The 17,809-nt window shown below is 44.5% G+C and overlaps 1 protein-coding gene across 12 annotated transcripts in view; it reads right to left on the bottom strand.

Moving 5' to 3' along the window:
* Window positions 1-11,481, bottom strand: part of GTDC1 (glycosyltransferase like domain containing 1) — a 471,831-nt gene extending 460,350 nt beyond the window's left edge. For all 12 annotated transcript variants that reach the window (XR_012250686.1, XR_012250688.1, XR_012250691.1 and 9 more), the window contains exons 1-2: window positions 11,375-11,481; window positions 8,764-8,965 (exon numbers count right to left, since the gene is read on the bottom strand). Coding sequence is in view for 5 of the 12 variants with exons in the window: in XM_073647239.1 (XP_073503340.1) it covers window positions 8,764-8,942 (179 nt within the window). In the remaining 7 variants the exon portion in view is untranslated. The remainder of the gene's footprint in view (window positions 1-8,763; window positions 8,966-11,374) is intronic.
* Window positions 11,482-17,809: the final 6,328 nt, after the last annotated feature.

The raw sequence follows: 17,809 nt of genomic DNA, 5'->3' as shown, positions 1-17,809 counted from the left end.
CAGGATCCACCATTCACAATAAGTGATGTCACAGCTCACCTCCTCCTCCTCCTGTACAATGTCTGATAACACCTCTATATACAGTAGATGATCCTTGGTCATGGCTGACGAAGAGCCTCCAGATCCCTTTTGTGGCCGGAGGTGGAGGCCCCAGGGCAAAATCTCAGACACGTGATAAGCAGAAGATTATGACATGAATCTGTTCGCTACTGGTAAATAATAAATAAGTGTCAGATTCGATGGTGAAAGGAAAGCGATGGGGAAATGAGACAATCATCTGCACTGGGACGCAGACAGCATCGGGGCTAATTCACCAGGTCAAATAACACAGGCAGACTATAGCAGTGCAGAAGACATTCAGTGTGGGGTGATGGGACACATTGGCTGTGTACCTGGCCCTCTGTAATGGATACGTATGCGCGGGCCGGACACACCTGTTCTGAAATGCCTGACGCATCAGTCTGAGGGTCCGGTCTGGAGCGAGGTCACCAAGGACAGATGGCCGGAGTCTCAGAGAAACAGGGATGGAAATATGAGACTCAACGAGTGGGGAACACAACTACAACCACTATCATTCCAGCAAATCCTACAGTTCCACAATAGATGGGAATTCAATAAATGCCGGTGGTGGAGTAGTACAGTAAGCTGATACAATGCAACATGGAAAAGAAGAGATCCCTTATGCCCGGGCAATTTTGTATTTTTGTGCTTTGGTTTTTTTTTTCTCCCCGGAATCATAATTTTTCTAATTTTCCATCTTCTTTGTTTTTTTGCAGGATGAGTTATAGTTTTGACTGAAACCATTTATTTTACCATATATTGTATTGAAAAATACAGACAAATTCCAAATGGGAGAGAGCGTGAAAAGAAAAAAAATTGTGAATTCTGCCATAGCAGGAAAAACGCTCCATACAATACGTGCGTTTTTTTTAATGGTGTTTTTTCACCCATTCATTGGAATTGGTCAAAAAACTAAAAAAAATTGGAGTGCTGCAGAACTGAAACCGCTTCACATCTGCAAGGTAAAAATAAGCAACGTGTGCATGAGACTTCAGGAATCTCATTCACTTTACTGGGACGATTGAAAAAATGTATAGTTGTATTTTGAGGCTTGAGAAAGGCCAGATATGGCCAAAACGTTTCTTTGTCTTCCTATTAGTGATTTTTTTAAATATTATGGCATAAAGTTCTAACTTTTTAAGGATTATCCCCAGGGGCTTCGGTATTCTTGAATATTCTACTGTTTTGGGGTCTAGTAGGAGGCCCTACCGAGCAAGCACAGCATTTATCAATGGCGTACGAGACTTGGGCCCTGGATTAACCCTAAAGTAGACCTCTTGACCTCCATCGGGCTGGAATATGCCATTATACTCATCTTTTCTGCTATGTGGACTATAGTAATTTGCTGCATCCAGAGGCATCAAGTAAAGGAAAAGAAAAATCACATGGGAGAAATACTTTCCAAATGTATCAGCGATGTTATCCAGTGTAAAAGCACCGGACCGTATGTGGTGGTGGAAAAATTCTGCCCTGGATCGCAACACAAGATCCATAGTGAATCCATTGCAGATTACCAACAATACCAATTTTACTCAGAAATGCTGCAACATTTACAAAAGATAGAAAAAAAAAAGCCATCCAGGGACTAAGTGTTTCGGATGACTAGTCCTAGAGGCAGACCTCCAGTGCCACGCAAGGTGAGGGAAGCAACAAGTAAACAGGAAGAGGGATAAGGGAGCCCAACAACTAGGGAAAGGGGGAGTGGAGACCCCTAGGCAGATCTAATATCATTCAGCCTACCCTATCGTCCCTATATAGGTTCCGCACCTATCGCCGAGCAGGAAACCTAATCCCTTAATGTCCCTAGAGCTAGGCCCTAGTTAGGGTGGGGACGGGGTGAACACTAGTCAGGCCGCACTGTAACTAAAGACAACAAGGTAAACAAACAAAGGGGATACACTTAGTTTGAGAAGACAAAAGAGAGATAAGGCCAAGTGTCCTCCAAAGGAAGTCCAAGAAGAAACTAGCTGACTACTAGTACTCCAGGCAGGGACAGACGAACATAGAACTATCATCGGCGACTTTCTGGAGACATTGAGAGTTTTTAACTATCGAGCAAGGGTGTGTCAATTAACAGCAGGAGGTGGAGGTCATAGCTGGGTCCTAAAGGAAGAAGGATATCACTAAACTACAGAGATGAGAGGATCAAGAAGGTGTCTAATGCCAAGCGCAGTGACCTTCTACAGCCGGATCCAGAACGACTATCTGTCACACTTGATACACCTGTGACACCCAGTGGCTCGCCCCGAAATAAATTTGACTGCCAGGTCTCTCCGTATAGAACTGTTAGCATAGTGGAGCTGGGTGGGGAGATGCCAGACCAGTCATCCAGGATCCATGGTTCACGGCCGATTTTTCAAACTAAATTTTACGCAGCAGCAATAACGCAGCCTGTGCCTGATAAGTGCTGCTCGTGATTCAAGCAGCGTGAATCTCCTTGCAGGATCCCTTTAAAATAAACTTTATGAGGCTGCAGGGTATTCGTGCTCACAGACTATCCCCCACCACTTATCTGTTTTCCTGGGGATGGTCAGATCTGCCATCTGTGGGGCGATTGTGGAGGACACTAACACGGTTATTCTGCGCCATTCTTCACGGTCCTGAACTAAAGGAATTCTTCTATATCATCAACAAGAAAGCGGAAAATACACAGAAAATGTCCGCATTCAGCCAACAGCACAAACATCACTGGTGCCTTTGTTTTACCATGTTTCCCCCATAATGTGCTACGTGCCACTGCTGAATACCATGGCGCTCGGATTAGACGGAGAGGATTTTCATGGCGTTTTTATGAGGAAATGTTGTAAAAAAAACAAACAAACAGAACTTCAGTTGATGAATTTTCACAGCTAAAATCTACATAAAAAGGTGGTAAATGCCATTCTACTCGTCTTCTACTGATTTGCAGTTTTGCTTTTTTTTATTTCTCTGTTTAGATCTAAAGTGAAGTCTGAAGACTACGCAGCTCTGCACACGGTAGGGGCGTCTGGACAAGTGGCAGTTCCACGGCACGCTCCGGCGAATGGTTCCTGACGTATTCGGAGGCCGTGACAGATGTTTAGGCTAAGTGCCCACGAGGCAGAAATGATGCATATTTTTTCCGCTTCTCCCTGGCAGGAAAAACGCATGCGGTTTTTACATGCGTTTTTCCCGCCAGGTAGAAGCGTTTGTCAAGCGTTTTTGCATGCATTTCCGCATGCGGGTTATCAAGCGCTTTTCCAAGCAATTTTAGCATCACTTGGAAAGTGCTTGACAACTTGTTCACACTATATAAATCCATGCAACCGGTATGGATTTATAGTAGTGTGACCAAGTTAGTTAAAAAAAAAAAAAGAAGAATGGTAAAAAATAAAGATTATACTTACCTTCCGATGTCCTCCTGGTGTTTTCTCCGCTCCGTCCGGTGTCTTGGGCGGCTCGCGGTGTTGTGAAGGACCTGCGTCATTGAGTCATGTGTCAGGTCACATGACTCAATGACGTCATGGCAGGTCCTTCACAACACCCCGACCCATACAGCAGACCAGACGGAGGGGAGAAAACACCGGGAGGACATACTTACCTTCCGATAAAAAAAGAATTTAAAATAAAAAATAAAGATTAAGAGGTTCTATGGTACCTGGGTCTGGAGGAGAGTCTCATCTTCTCCAGACCCTGGTACCATCCGCACATAGAAATGCATAATATCCGTGTGTACAAATGTACTGACACGGATATTACGCGTTTCAATGCAAGTCAATGGCGGCGATTACGCTGCGTGTCCGCAAAATTAATGGACATGCTGCGTATTTTTCCGCAATAATCCGCAGCGGAAATTTCCGCAGCATGTGGCACAGCACATGCGGATTATTATTGGCGACCATGGGGCACATATTACCAAGCGTTTTTAAGCTTTTTCGCTGCGGAAATTCTGCGGCAAAAACGCTTGAAAAACGCATAGTGGGCACGGAGCCTTAGAGCCAGCCTTCGCCCGTAGACTAGTATGGGATCCATTTAGTAGATATATTGTGACCTTTTTCACAAAGCATCCTTTAAACGAAAGTCTTTATGGGTGATGTATGGAGATGTTAGGTATCCATTTAACAGATTTGTCACCCACGGGCCTTAATAGCCTCTGTTTAATGGACACAGCATGAAGGCGTCCTGAACCGCTCGAGACGTTGGGGTGATAGAATCATAGAATGTCTAACTCTAACATTCTATGACCCCAACATCTCGAGCTTTTCAGGACGCCTTCATGCTGTGTCCATTAAACAGAGGCTATTAAGGCCCGTGGGTGACAAATCCGTTAAATGGATAGTCCCTAAGCTGCCATGCTAACCGCTGGCACAGCAAGATCGTGTTGTGGGGCGTCGATATGGTGACAATGAGAGCCTCCTCCAGCCGCCTAACTGCAGCGGTTGCTAGAGTCAGTGGTATCTAAGGGGTTAATGCAGCAGGTTCGGCTGCTGTGTAGGCAACGTTACCTTGAACATCATTTACTATCATGTTAACAAACTGTGCATAAATCAATAATACAAGAATTTTTTTTAAATTTATCTTGGCTGAGAAATCTGCTTCTTTCTCTACTAATGAGACACTCCTCCCCCATATCGCCAGAACTTGACATTTACTCTGAAAAAATTGCTAAAATCAATCTTGATCTAAACAAAACAGATTGCCAGCTCACGGAGGGATCAGATTACCAGCTCACTGAGGGATCAGATTACCGCTGCCTATTAAGGCTTGATGGGGGAGCAGAAAGAGAAATAAGTACAAAATCATTATACTGCTGCTTATTAGTAGATGTTTTATCTCATGCAAGTTCTGGATTCACAGCTAAACTCCTCGCCGTCCTGAATTCACAGCTAAACTCCTCGCCGTCCTGAATTCACAGCTAAACGCCTCGCCGTCCTGAATTCACAGCTAAACGCCTCGCCGCCCTGGATTCACAGCTAAACGCCTCGCCGTCTTGGATTCACAGCTAAACGCCTCGCCGTCCTGGATTCACAGCTACTCTGCTCACTGCCCTGGACTCACAGCTACTCTGCTCACTGCCCTGGACTCACAGCTACTCTGCTCACTGCCCTGGACTCACAGCTACTCTGCTCACTGCCCTGGACTCACAGCTACTCTGCTCACTGCCCTGGACTCACAGCTACTCTGCTCACTGCCCTGGACTCACAGCTACTCTGCTCACTGCCCTGGACTCACAGCAACTTTACTCAGTACTGCTGAATTATGTCCTCCATGCTGCTGAAGCAGCTTCTGATCATGTGCTACATAAAAACAGGAGAATGGAAATCCCTCATGTCTGTGTGTGCGGTGTATGAGAGACATCATAGCAGCTACTCTCCAGCCACCAGCTGAAAATTAAAGCTTGAGCCGGCAGAGCGGAAATCTGATGAAAATGCAGGATATAAAAGGCATGTAATGGCCAGTGATGGTTTTATTCCTCATGTAGATACACAGGGCAGCTTACTCTAAAAAGTTACCTGAACCTATACAGTAGGTACACCTTAAATGTGGTAACGAAGGTTTAAGAGGGTACTGATCTGATGTCTGAAGTCATTGAGTTGTTTCCTAAAATATATAAAATATAAAAAACTATGTGCCTGTTAAAGGGGTAGTCCAACTCCGCTCACTTTAACATTGGGAGGTGAGCGGCTGGTGATGTTACAACTACTTGTTCATGCCATATGGGTAATCGTCAGGTATCATGGACCTGTTGATGTGAAAACTGTTCCTCTGTCGCAGCTGGCCTGCTCTGTCCAAAATCCTGGGTGCCTCTTGCACTTACAAGGTCCTACAAAGAGGTGAAGACACTAAGCTTCACAGGACGTCATAGGACCTATCAAATGAAAGAGGCACCCAAAATATTTGGGGCACAAGAGAAGACTGGCTGCCACGATGGATGCCAGACGGGAGCAGCACAAGTTGAATCTCCAGACACAACCCATAGATAAGGAAAAAACAGAAATAATCACTTTTCCGTTAATCCATATGTTTTCAAAATGAATAACAGAGCAACACGAGCGCAGAGTAGGAATTGCCTTTTCACGGGGAATATTATTATTTAGCAGAACAGACATGCCAGGAATGCTGTTGGGTCCCTTTAAAAGTGACAAATTCCCTATAGATTAGATCATTTTCCTGATACTGGGGCCGATAAGCTGTAATCAGAACTTCCCTCTGACTAGATAAATCAGAAGAGGAAAAAAAATGGCGCATAGTGCTTTGAAAAAGACGTTTAGTGCTGGAGAATGCGCCGGCATTTCGTGGGATCTCTTAAAACGCAGGTAATCCAATGAACGGCAATTAAATTATGTTAGGTCAACGTAATTGAAGTTTAACTAATGGGGTGTGTGTCTGTGAGTAATGTCTGATTAGCTTGTTACACGGAGCACAGGATGTCTTGTGATGCCGACCTTGGGGATGGAGATAACCTTGTGATGTGCTGGAGGACACGGCCGGGACAGAGATTACGCCACACGCCGGAACATTTCTACAGACGTGTCAGAAAATGCAGAATGAGAAGCACAGGGAAGGGACGCCGAGCTCCGCATGCCATGTGCGCGAAGAGCCGTGCACGCCATGTACGCCGAGCTCCGCACGCCATGTGCGCGAAGAGCCGTGCACGCTATGTACGCCGAGCTCCGCACGCCATGTGCGCGAAGAGCCGTGCACGCCATGTACGCCGAGCTCCGCACGCCATGTGCGCGAAGAGCCGCGCACGCTATGTACGCCGAGCTCCGCACGCCATGTGCGCGAAGAGCCGCGCACGCTATGTATGCCGAGCTCTGCACACCATGTACGCATTGTATACAATTCTGCATTTCATACTGTCTTGGCGACGGAGGTGGTATGAGGGGGTCCGTAAACTCCAGAAACATGTCAAACGCATCCCTTCTACACATTACAGCGACTTCTACAACTTTCTAATATACTTTGTGTGGCAATTCCTCACCATTTTCAAGATCCCGGCTTGGTGTTGGTGAATGTGAACCCTTCCTGGTCCGTGTCCTGACCACAGAGTGTCAAAGCTGTCTCCTGTAAGGGTCTGTTCACATCATGCAGTCGTTTAGAGTTAGTGACAATGCATGATCGCATCAATAAATCATGATTAGTCCATTCTTTGTGAACGGACCCCAATGAGCTGTGAGAACCGCCTGTTACCTGGCGGCGCATGCAGCTCTTCCCTTGATTAGCTGGCCTGGTGGACATCACCATACCATCGAGCCAGGCAACCTCGCCAAAAGAGGAGGCTGCCTCGCCAAAAGAGGAGGCTGCCTAGTCAGAAGAGGAGCCCTGATGCCGGCAGGTAGGAGGTGGTTCTCAAGGCTCCCACCCTCCAGCCACAGATTAGTGATGTGGCCGCTAGTCTGAGTCCTACGAATCGATTTGCACTCCGACTCTAATGGCTGATCCTTGGACAACCCCTTTAAAGTCAGATCACTTTTTTTTTTTTTTAGTAGAACTGTACATCCTTTCCTTTAGGCTCCACTCTTAGTTTTCTCCCCCTGGAGTAGTCCTTTTGTCCCCTTGACGCAGCATGTGCAAACATTAAAAAGAGAAAAAAAATTATGTTCCTAAAAGGAACAACGCTAATATACTGCTTATCAAGTAAAATATATGGCCATAATACAGCGCAGAATACGGTTTGGAGCGTTAGGATATTTGTGCATGGGGCGGAGTTCACCAAGAATTCCGCTCGTTTCGCATAAGCGTTCTAACAGAATTTGCTGCGGATTTCACCATGAACATTATAACATAAAATCAGATTTCTGTGGGTTTTTTTTCTAAAAGAGTAGACCAGATTTGCAGCAATTAGGATAGAGAATATGTAGTGTAACCACCACGGGTAAACATACCCGGAGTATCGGAGACTAAATACATGGGTGTTTGCCTAATGCAGAGCCTGAGAGAGACGTGGTACCTCTCGCCGGGGGCCTGCACTAACCGGACCATACTGCGTACATTTTCCTTTCACTGTATTCAGATGTAGCGGGACGAGCCAACACTTTAGTCTTAAACCTGTGGTTCTCAATCTAGTATGAAACTGCAACTCCCAGCATGTCCTGACAGAAGCTAGATAGATAGTTGCAGCTTGGAGAGTATTCATACATTAAAGAAATATGCAACATGCCCAGATTGCAATTCATGGGCCGACTGGTGGGCTACCAGAGCTAACCCAGGAATATATGAGGGGGGTAGCTCAGGTCTGGAGGACCTCTAGTCGGGCCAGGGATGCAGATCCAACCTCTGTCCATGTTTCAGATGTGTGAAAAGTGTATCCTTTGCAAGTTATTACTTATTCACAAGACAGGTGATAACTAGTGGGGGTTTAACTAATATGATGGCAGCATGGTGGCTCATTGGTTAGCACTGCAGCCTTGCAGCGCTGGGGTCTGGGGTTCAAATCCCACCAAGGACAACATCTGCAAGGAGTTTGAAAAAGCAGCCCCATATCGAATGACTGGAGCAGCGGTCCAGAATGCACAATGCCGCTCCTTTCTGTAACAGGGATAAAAGTGCCCTGTTCTGCCGATCCTTGCAGGTCCGATTGGTCAGACCTCCACCAATCCATAAGTTATTATCTATTCTGTGGATAGCCGATAACTTGTTTTCACCGTGTAATCCCTTTAACTTCTGTGACATGGTATGGGCTGTGATAAGGATCGGTGCAGAAGGACGACCTCTTACTGACACTAGTGGATATACCATTACCTGTAAGAGTCACTGGGTGGAACGGCCTGCATGAAGTGAAGGGTGGCGGTGCGGGCCCTCCAGTGCCACTTCTTAGCGGGGAGACTATAGAGGACGCAGCCTACAATTTCTCCGTTCAGCAGGTCCATCAGCTGCTTGTGTGACCCTCCATAAAACGCCTCGATCAGAAGGACGCTCATCACAGCCCCTGTCCAATCTCCTCCTGTAAGAGAGTGAATATGATTATACAGAAGATCAGTCATCAGTAAATGTATGATTAGTGGAGGTCTGTCTGCTGGGACCCCCAAGAATGGGGTCAAGACTACAGCTCCAGTCACTTTTATGCAGTGGTGGTCACACACACATGAACTTCCATTCACATGGTCGACAATAGACCAGTGGAGGGTGCGCCAGATGAACCCCCATCGGTTATACATTTATTGCCCATCATATGATACACATCTGATCTCCAGAACCCCTCCATCGCTAGAACAGGGATCTAGACTCTCCACAACTACAGTGAGAGGGGATATTGAACATGACAGGAGCAGGCTCAGGAGCTGTGTTATACAGCTTTTAACAGCAAGCTCAGATCGCTACTTTTTAAACCACCTAAAGAAGTTGAGATTTTTTTTTTTTTTTTAAACTTAATTCCATGTATTTGGGGGTAAAAAAAAACATTTTTGCAATTGGGAATCATTAAAAATTTTGCACCGTTTTGCTTTTAGTCTCTTTGTTTCCCTGCGTATTCAACTTTGATGTGCTGTGTGCTCATCACTCAGCTGAGAGGAGCTCAGAAAAAGACAGATAAAAGAGTTACAAACACTCCATTACACCATCATGACACACTGACTGACAGATTCTCAGTTAACTCATTCTACAGCCAGTAACACAGCGGATATAGGAGAGCGGTGCAAATATTTTAAAGAGGTAGTCCACTACTTTTACATTGATGGTCTATCCTTAGGATAGGTCATCAATGTCTGATAGGCCGGGGGCCGACACCCAGCACCCCCACCGATCAGCTGTCATCAGCCACCAGCCGGAACTACTTATTTGCGGAGCTGGCCGTCTACTTGTCGCAGCTGCCGCAGAGTACTGTACATCCGCCTATTGATTTGAATAGGAGGCGGATGTGCAGGAATAAGCCCCGGCCACTAAAAGCAGATAGCCAAATCCGCAAGAAAGTACTTCCAGCCGGTGGCCGCTGCCGTCACCGATGACAGCTGATCAGCAGAGGTATCGGACCCCAACCGATCAGACATTGATAACCTATAATAGGGATAGGTTATCAATGCTAAAGTAGTGGACAACCTCTTTAATAAATCCAAATTTCAAAAATTATTTTTGGCTCAAATTACATGCATTTAAATAATAAAAAATAATAATGTCCCTAAAGGTGCACAAGTCCACAACCCGCTGTCAGTCTCATACAGCAGTATTTGAGTAATGGCAAACAGTCTGTGCCCCCATATTGGTCGTCCGCAGGGTAGAGATGAGTTTTCCTGGCAGACGAAAGTTTTCAATTATCTCCTGAACTTATAGAAACCGAAACTCACCCTCTTCAAATATTGTCAGGTTTGATGAAACGAGTAGAAAAACGCAAACATTTTCATTCTACCCCAGAGATAGGAGTGTTCTTTCAATAAGATTTTTTACATTAATTTCTGAGCCAATTTCTCACACATCAGAAAAGTTTTAAAATTATCTCCTGTCGCCGCCATCTTGGTCCATATCTGAAGCCAAAGCCCAGGGCTGCTCCATAGGAGATCAGTCATCTGCTGCTCAACTACTGTTATTACAGAAGAAGGAAATATTTACAATTGTTTTGTTTAAAAAAATATAAAAAATAATAACAATAATTTTTATTTATACAAAATATAAATCACTTATTCCAAAATAAAATAATTACAAAATATTAACATATTTGATATCATCACGTCGTTAAAAATCTGATCTATCAAAATATAAAATTATTAAAACCATTTGTTAAATGCCTTTAAAAAAAAAATGTGATAAAAAGCGATTGAAACGTCGTATTTACCCCAAAATGGAATCAATAAAAAATAAATAAAAAGTTATAGGTCCTCGAAAAATGGCACAATTTTTTTTTTTTACTAAGTTCTGAACTTTCTTTCATCAGTAAAATATAATATATATATATCTATCTATATATAAACCCCTGATACGTTTGGTATGGCTGCAATCGCCCTGACCGGGAGGATCACGGGGTCCCAGGACATTTTTTACCGCATGATAAACGCCATAAAAAATAAATGCATTTTTTTTTACCATTTCTGTCCATTTTTATGTTTCTTTCCCCTTTATTTAGGGCATTATATGATAAATAGTTCTGGGAAAAGGAGAAAAAAAAAGCTGAAAAAAAAAAATTAAAATGTGAGGGTCGTGAAAGGGTTAAAGGCTACAGGAAGGAGGAGGAACTACAATCCCCAGCATGCTCTGCTTACTCTATGGCTGAGGACGAGACTATAGTAGAACCACAAGTCCCAGCACTGCCCAGAGGGCACTAGGTGACGGAGGAGCCCCGGGTCTGCTGCCATCACCCCCCCTATGACCCGCAGGACACCACATGAGAGCCCGTGACCATGGGGATAAGGTAAATGTTACTGACCGCTTCCTGCGCATGCGTGCCCGTCACCAGACACGCCCCTTTCCTCTCAGCGCCGCTCACTTCAGTCTCTCATAGCCACGCCCTTCCAGTGACGTTGCTGTGACGTTGAGAAGAGGCGGGTCTCTGTCAGTATGTACTATGTAGTGCGGTTGCTGTGATATCACAGTAAGGAGTGAGCACCAGCAGACTTGACCGTCGCTGCTCTTAATTTGTGTACAAACTGAAAATGTCCTAAAATTAACACTTAAGAGCAAAGCTGTCATTGCTTGCTATAGCAGCCAATCACAGCGCGACTTTCATTTCCTACAGTGCTTTGGCAGCATGAAAGCTGAGCTGTGATTGGTTGTTGGGGGCATCCAGGAGTTTTCCTTTTCAGAAGTTCTATAACTTTATTCCTTTGGTTTTTTTTTAACCCCTTCCTGCCAAGGTGATTTTTTGTTTTTGAGTTTTTTAATTTTTTTTCGTCTCCTTCTTTCAAAAGCCATAACTTTTTTTTTTCCTTTTGAGAGTTTTTTTTTTACTTTTTTTATGCATGGCGGGCTGTCATCTTTGGCACTGTTTTAGGGTACATGCAGCGTTTTGATCTTGTCTCATTGCATTTTTTCCAATGTGGGGCGGAGAGGGAGTGCAACAACTGCAAAATGGCAAATCTGGGGGTTATGATTTTTTTTTAGGGGGTTTGCCCCTTTGGTTGGTTCATTTTAACTTTTCTTAGGACAGACTTTTATGGATGTGTCAATATGAAATACTTTTTTTTATGTTTTGTTTTTATTTATTTTTAAATTGAAGAAAGGGGGGTAATTTAAAGTTTTAACTTATAAATATTTTTTGAACTTTTTCTTTTATTAATTTTTGTCTTATTTTTTAGTCCTCCCAGAGTACCTGACTTACTACAGTACTGCAGGATCTAGTGACATTACTGATCTCCGCAGGATGGGCTTTATAGGAGAACCAAGATTGCAGCCACAGGGGCCTTCTGCAGGCTCACAGCTGTCATGGCAGCCCACTTGCACCCCCTGATTACTATGTCATGACAGGGGGGGGATTCTGACCCATAATAAAGTCATAGAGGTGCGGGTGGGAGGCGGTGGTCACCAGGTCATGCAAGCCCAAACAACCGGAATATTTGAATGCTGCAGTCAGTGATTGTAAGCAGCATCTAAATAGTTAAAGAGGTTTTCCGGCTTCAGAAAAAAACAAAGCACATCCTCCTTGTGTCTGTTATTGGCTGCAGCGCTGCAGGCAATCAGTGAGATCAGCAGCTTGTGCTGTCTACTGGAGCAGAGACTCAGTGCACTGATTGGCTGCAGAGCTGTCTATGTGACATCAGCGCAGCAGACAAAGAGAGGCGGCGGGAGACACTCAGCACTGGACCTGGGGAGAAGGGGAGTAAAGAATTTTTTTAATTATTTTTTTTTGGGGGGGGGGGGTGTTTTAAGCAAACTGCAGCTAGAGCAGAAACCGGAATACCCCTTTAAAAAGCAGTAATTGGAGCTCTCTACTATTGAAGGTAGATGTCGGCTGCATAACACAGCCCGCTCCATACACACTCACCCTGACTGTGATATATTATGACCTCAGGGTGCAAAAAAAATGGATCAAAGCTGAAATTTGGCATTTTTTTTAAGAAAAAAATTGAAGTCTATGCTCTCAGGTTTTCTGCCCTGTGACCTTCTGCATAGGATTTTTTTGTGGTCGCATCATCACTGACAGGCAGTGGATACTTGCAATGTCGCCTGCACGCTGCAGATTTAACCATTTGCAATGCACAATGTGTGGCATTTCTGTATCGGAATCTGCAGATTTTAGAAAGCATGTTAGAAGAAAGGAGCTGAATTTTTTTGCAATCAGTAGTGAGAAAGTGACAACGAGCTGAGATGATGAGGATGTAGAGTCCCCAATTTGTATGAACGCCCCCCAGCACCCGTACAATAAGTCATATGATGGGCTCCGGTCTCCGTCACGGCGGAATTTTCTATTATTCTCTATTTTGGATCTGCTGCTCAGTGGACTGTCTCAGCGTTAGTCTGCAATACCCTGACACAGGCTGAAGCTTTTAGCGTTGGCGGCCGGCGTGTCGCTCAGCATTAGTATCACCTGTGTTAGCCGCATCAAGCCGCCCGGCTTTCTGAGCTATGAAAACATGTTATGGGCATTTTAGGCTTAACTAGAGGTGAGAAGAGGCTCGATAGCTTAATGCGCGGTGAGAACTTACACAACACGGCTGACCTTAAACGTGTCGCAAAAGTTGATGTGCTCTATTCAAGTGGTGCAAAACCCAGCTGGCAAATGATGAGAGTCATCCCCCCGACACTGACAGCGCAGATCCGTCTAATAGGTCATACCGTGCGCAGAAATGAATAGAGGATCAGACAAAATATACATTTTAAAGGAATAGTAAATAACACCCCTAGGACGCCTAAATGGAGAAGTTTTTTAAGGGTATGTTCACATGGAGTTTTTTTTTTAACCTGTTTTTTAGTGCTGATTCTGCACCAAAATCCACATAAAAATAAGCGCTTCAAATCAGCTTGCAAAAAGCGTCCAATGAGAAAAACGCACCTATAGGGCACGTCAGGGTTTTCTTACATGTTAAAACAACATGTACATTTTTTATGTGTTTTCCTCTAAGGCCACAGCCCCACTATCAGTATTTGGTCAGTATTCAGTCAGTATTATTTCTCAGGAGTGGGAGCCAAAACCAGGTGAGGAACAATCAGAGAAAAGGTATAATGGAAACAAGTCACCAATTCTGCATTTATCACCCACTCCTGGTTTTGTCTCCCACTCCTGTGAAAAAATACTGACCGAATACTGATAGTGGGGCTGTGACCTAATAGCTCTAATGCCAACCTATATATAGCCAGTAGGGGTAGGTTGTAATGCCAGCCTACATATTACCAGTAGGGGTAGGCTCTAATGCCGACCTATTCATTGTCTGTAGGGGTAGGCTCTAATGCCCACCTATGCATTGCCAACAAGGGTAGGCTGTAATGCCAACTTTTACATTGCCAGTGAAGGTAGGCTCTAATGCCAGCCCATACATTTCTAGTAGGGGTAGGCTCTAATGCCAGCGTATATATAGCCAGTAGGAGTAGGCTGTAATACCAGTCTATGAATTGCCAGCAGGGGTAGGCTCTAATGCCAGCCCATACATTCCTAGTAGGAGTAGGATCTAAAGCCAGATTTTACATAGTCAGTAGGGGTAGGCTCTAATGCCAGCCTATACATTTCTAATAGGCTCTAATGCCAGTGCATACATTGCCAGTAGGGGTAGGCTCTAATGCCAGTCTATGAATTGCCAGGAGGGGTATGCTCTAATGCCAGCCTTTGCATTGCCAACAGGTCAATGTCAGTTTTTAGGGTATGTGCACACGATCCTTTTTGTCAGCGCTTTGGACGCAGCATACTTGTACTGCGTCCGAGGCGCTGCCCGCAGGTGAATCCTCATGTGATCATTGAACCACTCACCGCATCCTATACATTGCACTGATAGACTAGCATCTCCGCACGAGAAATTAGCATGCTGCGGTCTGTGAAGACGCGCCACATATCCGTCTCCGCGGGCGATCCGCAGGAGCACGGAGACACATAGTGGGCATGGGATTCCTTTAAATCCCATCCACTATGCTGTAACATCTGGCCGCTGCGGATTGCACACAGCACAAGTGCGCTGCTTCCAATCCGCAGCGTTTACTGACCGTGTGCACGCCCCGTCACACTGGATTCATGGCTTGATTAATAACCTATCCATCTAATAAGGTCTGAACATTGCTATCTCCCTATATTGTGTGACGTATTAATTAAAGAAGATACTTTTTGCTAACAATGCTGTTGTCGCTCATTTTACCCCATGCTGTTATGTAGACCAGTCCTCATCCAGATCTATCCAGTTCATGAATAGAATGCCAGAGCTGCAGTGAAAACTGACACACAGGTAGAAGTGCTCCATCACATGCTCTATCTTGGAGGTAATCTTCCTGTGATGGAATACTGTGACATATGGAGACAATTATCCAGTCCCATTAAGTGCCTACGGGTCTTTAATATGGATCCATGGCCCTTGATTTTATATAGATTTATATCATGACAATCCGGAATATCTGATAATCCGGCAACTATCGAACTAGTGAGAACATTTCGCTATGGCTATTCCGGTCTGTGCACGTGAGCTTGCAATCACTAGGGTCATACTCAGGACCCCGCAGAGGCAACCAGAGACTCCGTAATTCTTCCCATATAGCAATAGGAAAAAAAAAACCAGGGCGATGATGACGATGATGTCTCGGAGCCCACACGTATGACACATTCATTCCACAGGCCACACATAATGTGGAGCATAAGCCTACCTACTGCATCAAGTCAGCAGCGGAGGAGATGAGCTGACGATCTGTCTGACCCACACATCTTCCTCTGTAACCTTTACTATCTCCAACACTTGGAAAGCAAATTCAGCTGAGTGCTTCTTTTTATTTTTTTGTATTTTTTTTTTAATTATTTTTATGCTGTCGGAAAGCAGAGCGTCCTGGGGTTTCCCATCAACTCTTACAAAAAATGCAGATGTAATATGCAAAGTGCCCGCTGCACACCTACCTACCCGCCCTGCCCGGGCCGCAGAGAATCCCCGGGGGCAGAACCTGTGATTGTGACTGTACCAGAAGGTTGTGAGATTACTCGCCAGGAATATATTTAGATTTACATTGTCACCTTAAACTCATTTATAGAGTGGAAAGTTTAGAGAAGATGTAATATGTATGTACACAGTGACTGCACCAGCAGAATAGTGAGTGCAGCTCTGGAGTATAATACAGGATGTAACTCAGGATCAGTGAAGGATCAGTAATGTAATGTATGTACACAGGGACTGCACCAGCAGAATAGTGAGTGCAGCTCTGGAGTATAATACAGGATGTAACTCAGGATCAGTACAGGATCAGTAATGTAATGTATGTACACAGTGACTGCACCAGCAGAATAGTGAGTGCAGCTCTGGAGTATAATACAGGATGTAACTCAGGATCAGTACAGGATCAGTAATGTAATGTATGTACACAGTGACTCCTCCACCAGCAGAATAGTGAGTGCAGCTCTGGAGTATAATACAGGATGTAACTCAGGATCAGTGAAGGATCAGTAATGTAATGTATGTACACAGGGACTGCACCAGCAGAATAGTGAGTGCAGCTCTGGAGTATAATACAGGATGCAACTCAGGATCAGTACAGGATCAGTAATGTAATGTATGTACACAGTGACTGCACCAGCAGAATAGTGAGTGCAGCTCTGGAGTATAATACAGGATGTAACTCAGGATCAGTGAAGGATCAGTAATGTAATGTATGTACACAGTGACTGCACCAGCAGAATAGTGAGTGCAGCTCTGGAGAATAATACAGGATGTAACTCAGGATCAGTACAGGATCAGTAATGTAATGTATGTACACAGTGACTGCACCAGCAGAATAGTGACCGCAGCTCTGGGGTATAATGCAGGATGTAACTCAGAATCAGTACAGGATCAGTAATGTAATGTATGTACACAGTGACTGCACCAGCAGAATAGTGACCGCAGCTCTGGAGAATAATACAGGATGTAACTCAGGATCAGTACAGGATCAGTAATGTAATGTATGTACACAGTGACAGCACCAGCAGAATAGTGACCGCAGCTCTGGGGTATAATACAGGATGCAACTCAGAATCAGTACAGGATCAGTAATGTAATGTATGTACACAGTGACTGCACCAGCAGAATAGTGAGTGCAGCTCTGGAGTATAATACAGGATGTAACTCAGAATCAGTACAGGATCAGTAATGTAATGTATGTACACAGTGACTGCACCAGCAGAATAGTGACCGCAGCTCTGGGGTATAATACTGGATATAACTCAGGATCAGTACAGGATCAGTAATGTAATATATGTACACAGTGACTGCACCAGCAGAATAGTGAGCGCAGCTCTGGAGTATAATACTGGATATAACTCAGAATCAGTACAGGATCAGTAATGTAATGTACGTACACAGTGACTGCACCAGCAGAATAGTGAGCGCAGCTCTGGGGTATAATACTGGATATAACTCAGGATCAGTACAGGATCAGTAATGTACTATATGTACACAGTGACTGCACCAGCAGAATAGTGAGCGCAGCTCTGGGGTATAATACTGGATATAACTCAGGATCAGTACAGGATCAGTAATGTAATATATGTACACAGTGACTGCACCAGCAGAATAGTGAGCGCAGCTCTGGAGTATAATACTGGATATAACTCAGAATCAGTACAGGATCAGTAATGTAATGTACGTACACAGTGACTGCACCAGCAGAATAGTGAGCGCAGCTCTGGGGTATAATACTGGATATAACTCAGGATCAGTACAGGATCAGTAATGTACTATATGTACACAGTGACTGCACCAGCAGAATA

The sequence above is a fragment of the Phyllobates terribilis genome, unplaced genomic scaffold, assembly GCF_046119375.1.
Source record: "Phyllobates terribilis strain yellow unplaced genomic scaffold, ASM4611937v1 Scaffold_9__5_contigs__length_417890890, whole genome shotgun sequence".
Lineage (NCBI taxonomy): Eukaryota > Metazoa > Chordata > Amphibia > Anura > Dendrobatidae > Phyllobates > Phyllobates terribilis.
Note: the sequence above shows the minus strand (reverse complement) of the source record. Positions and strands in the feature narration are given on the sequence as shown.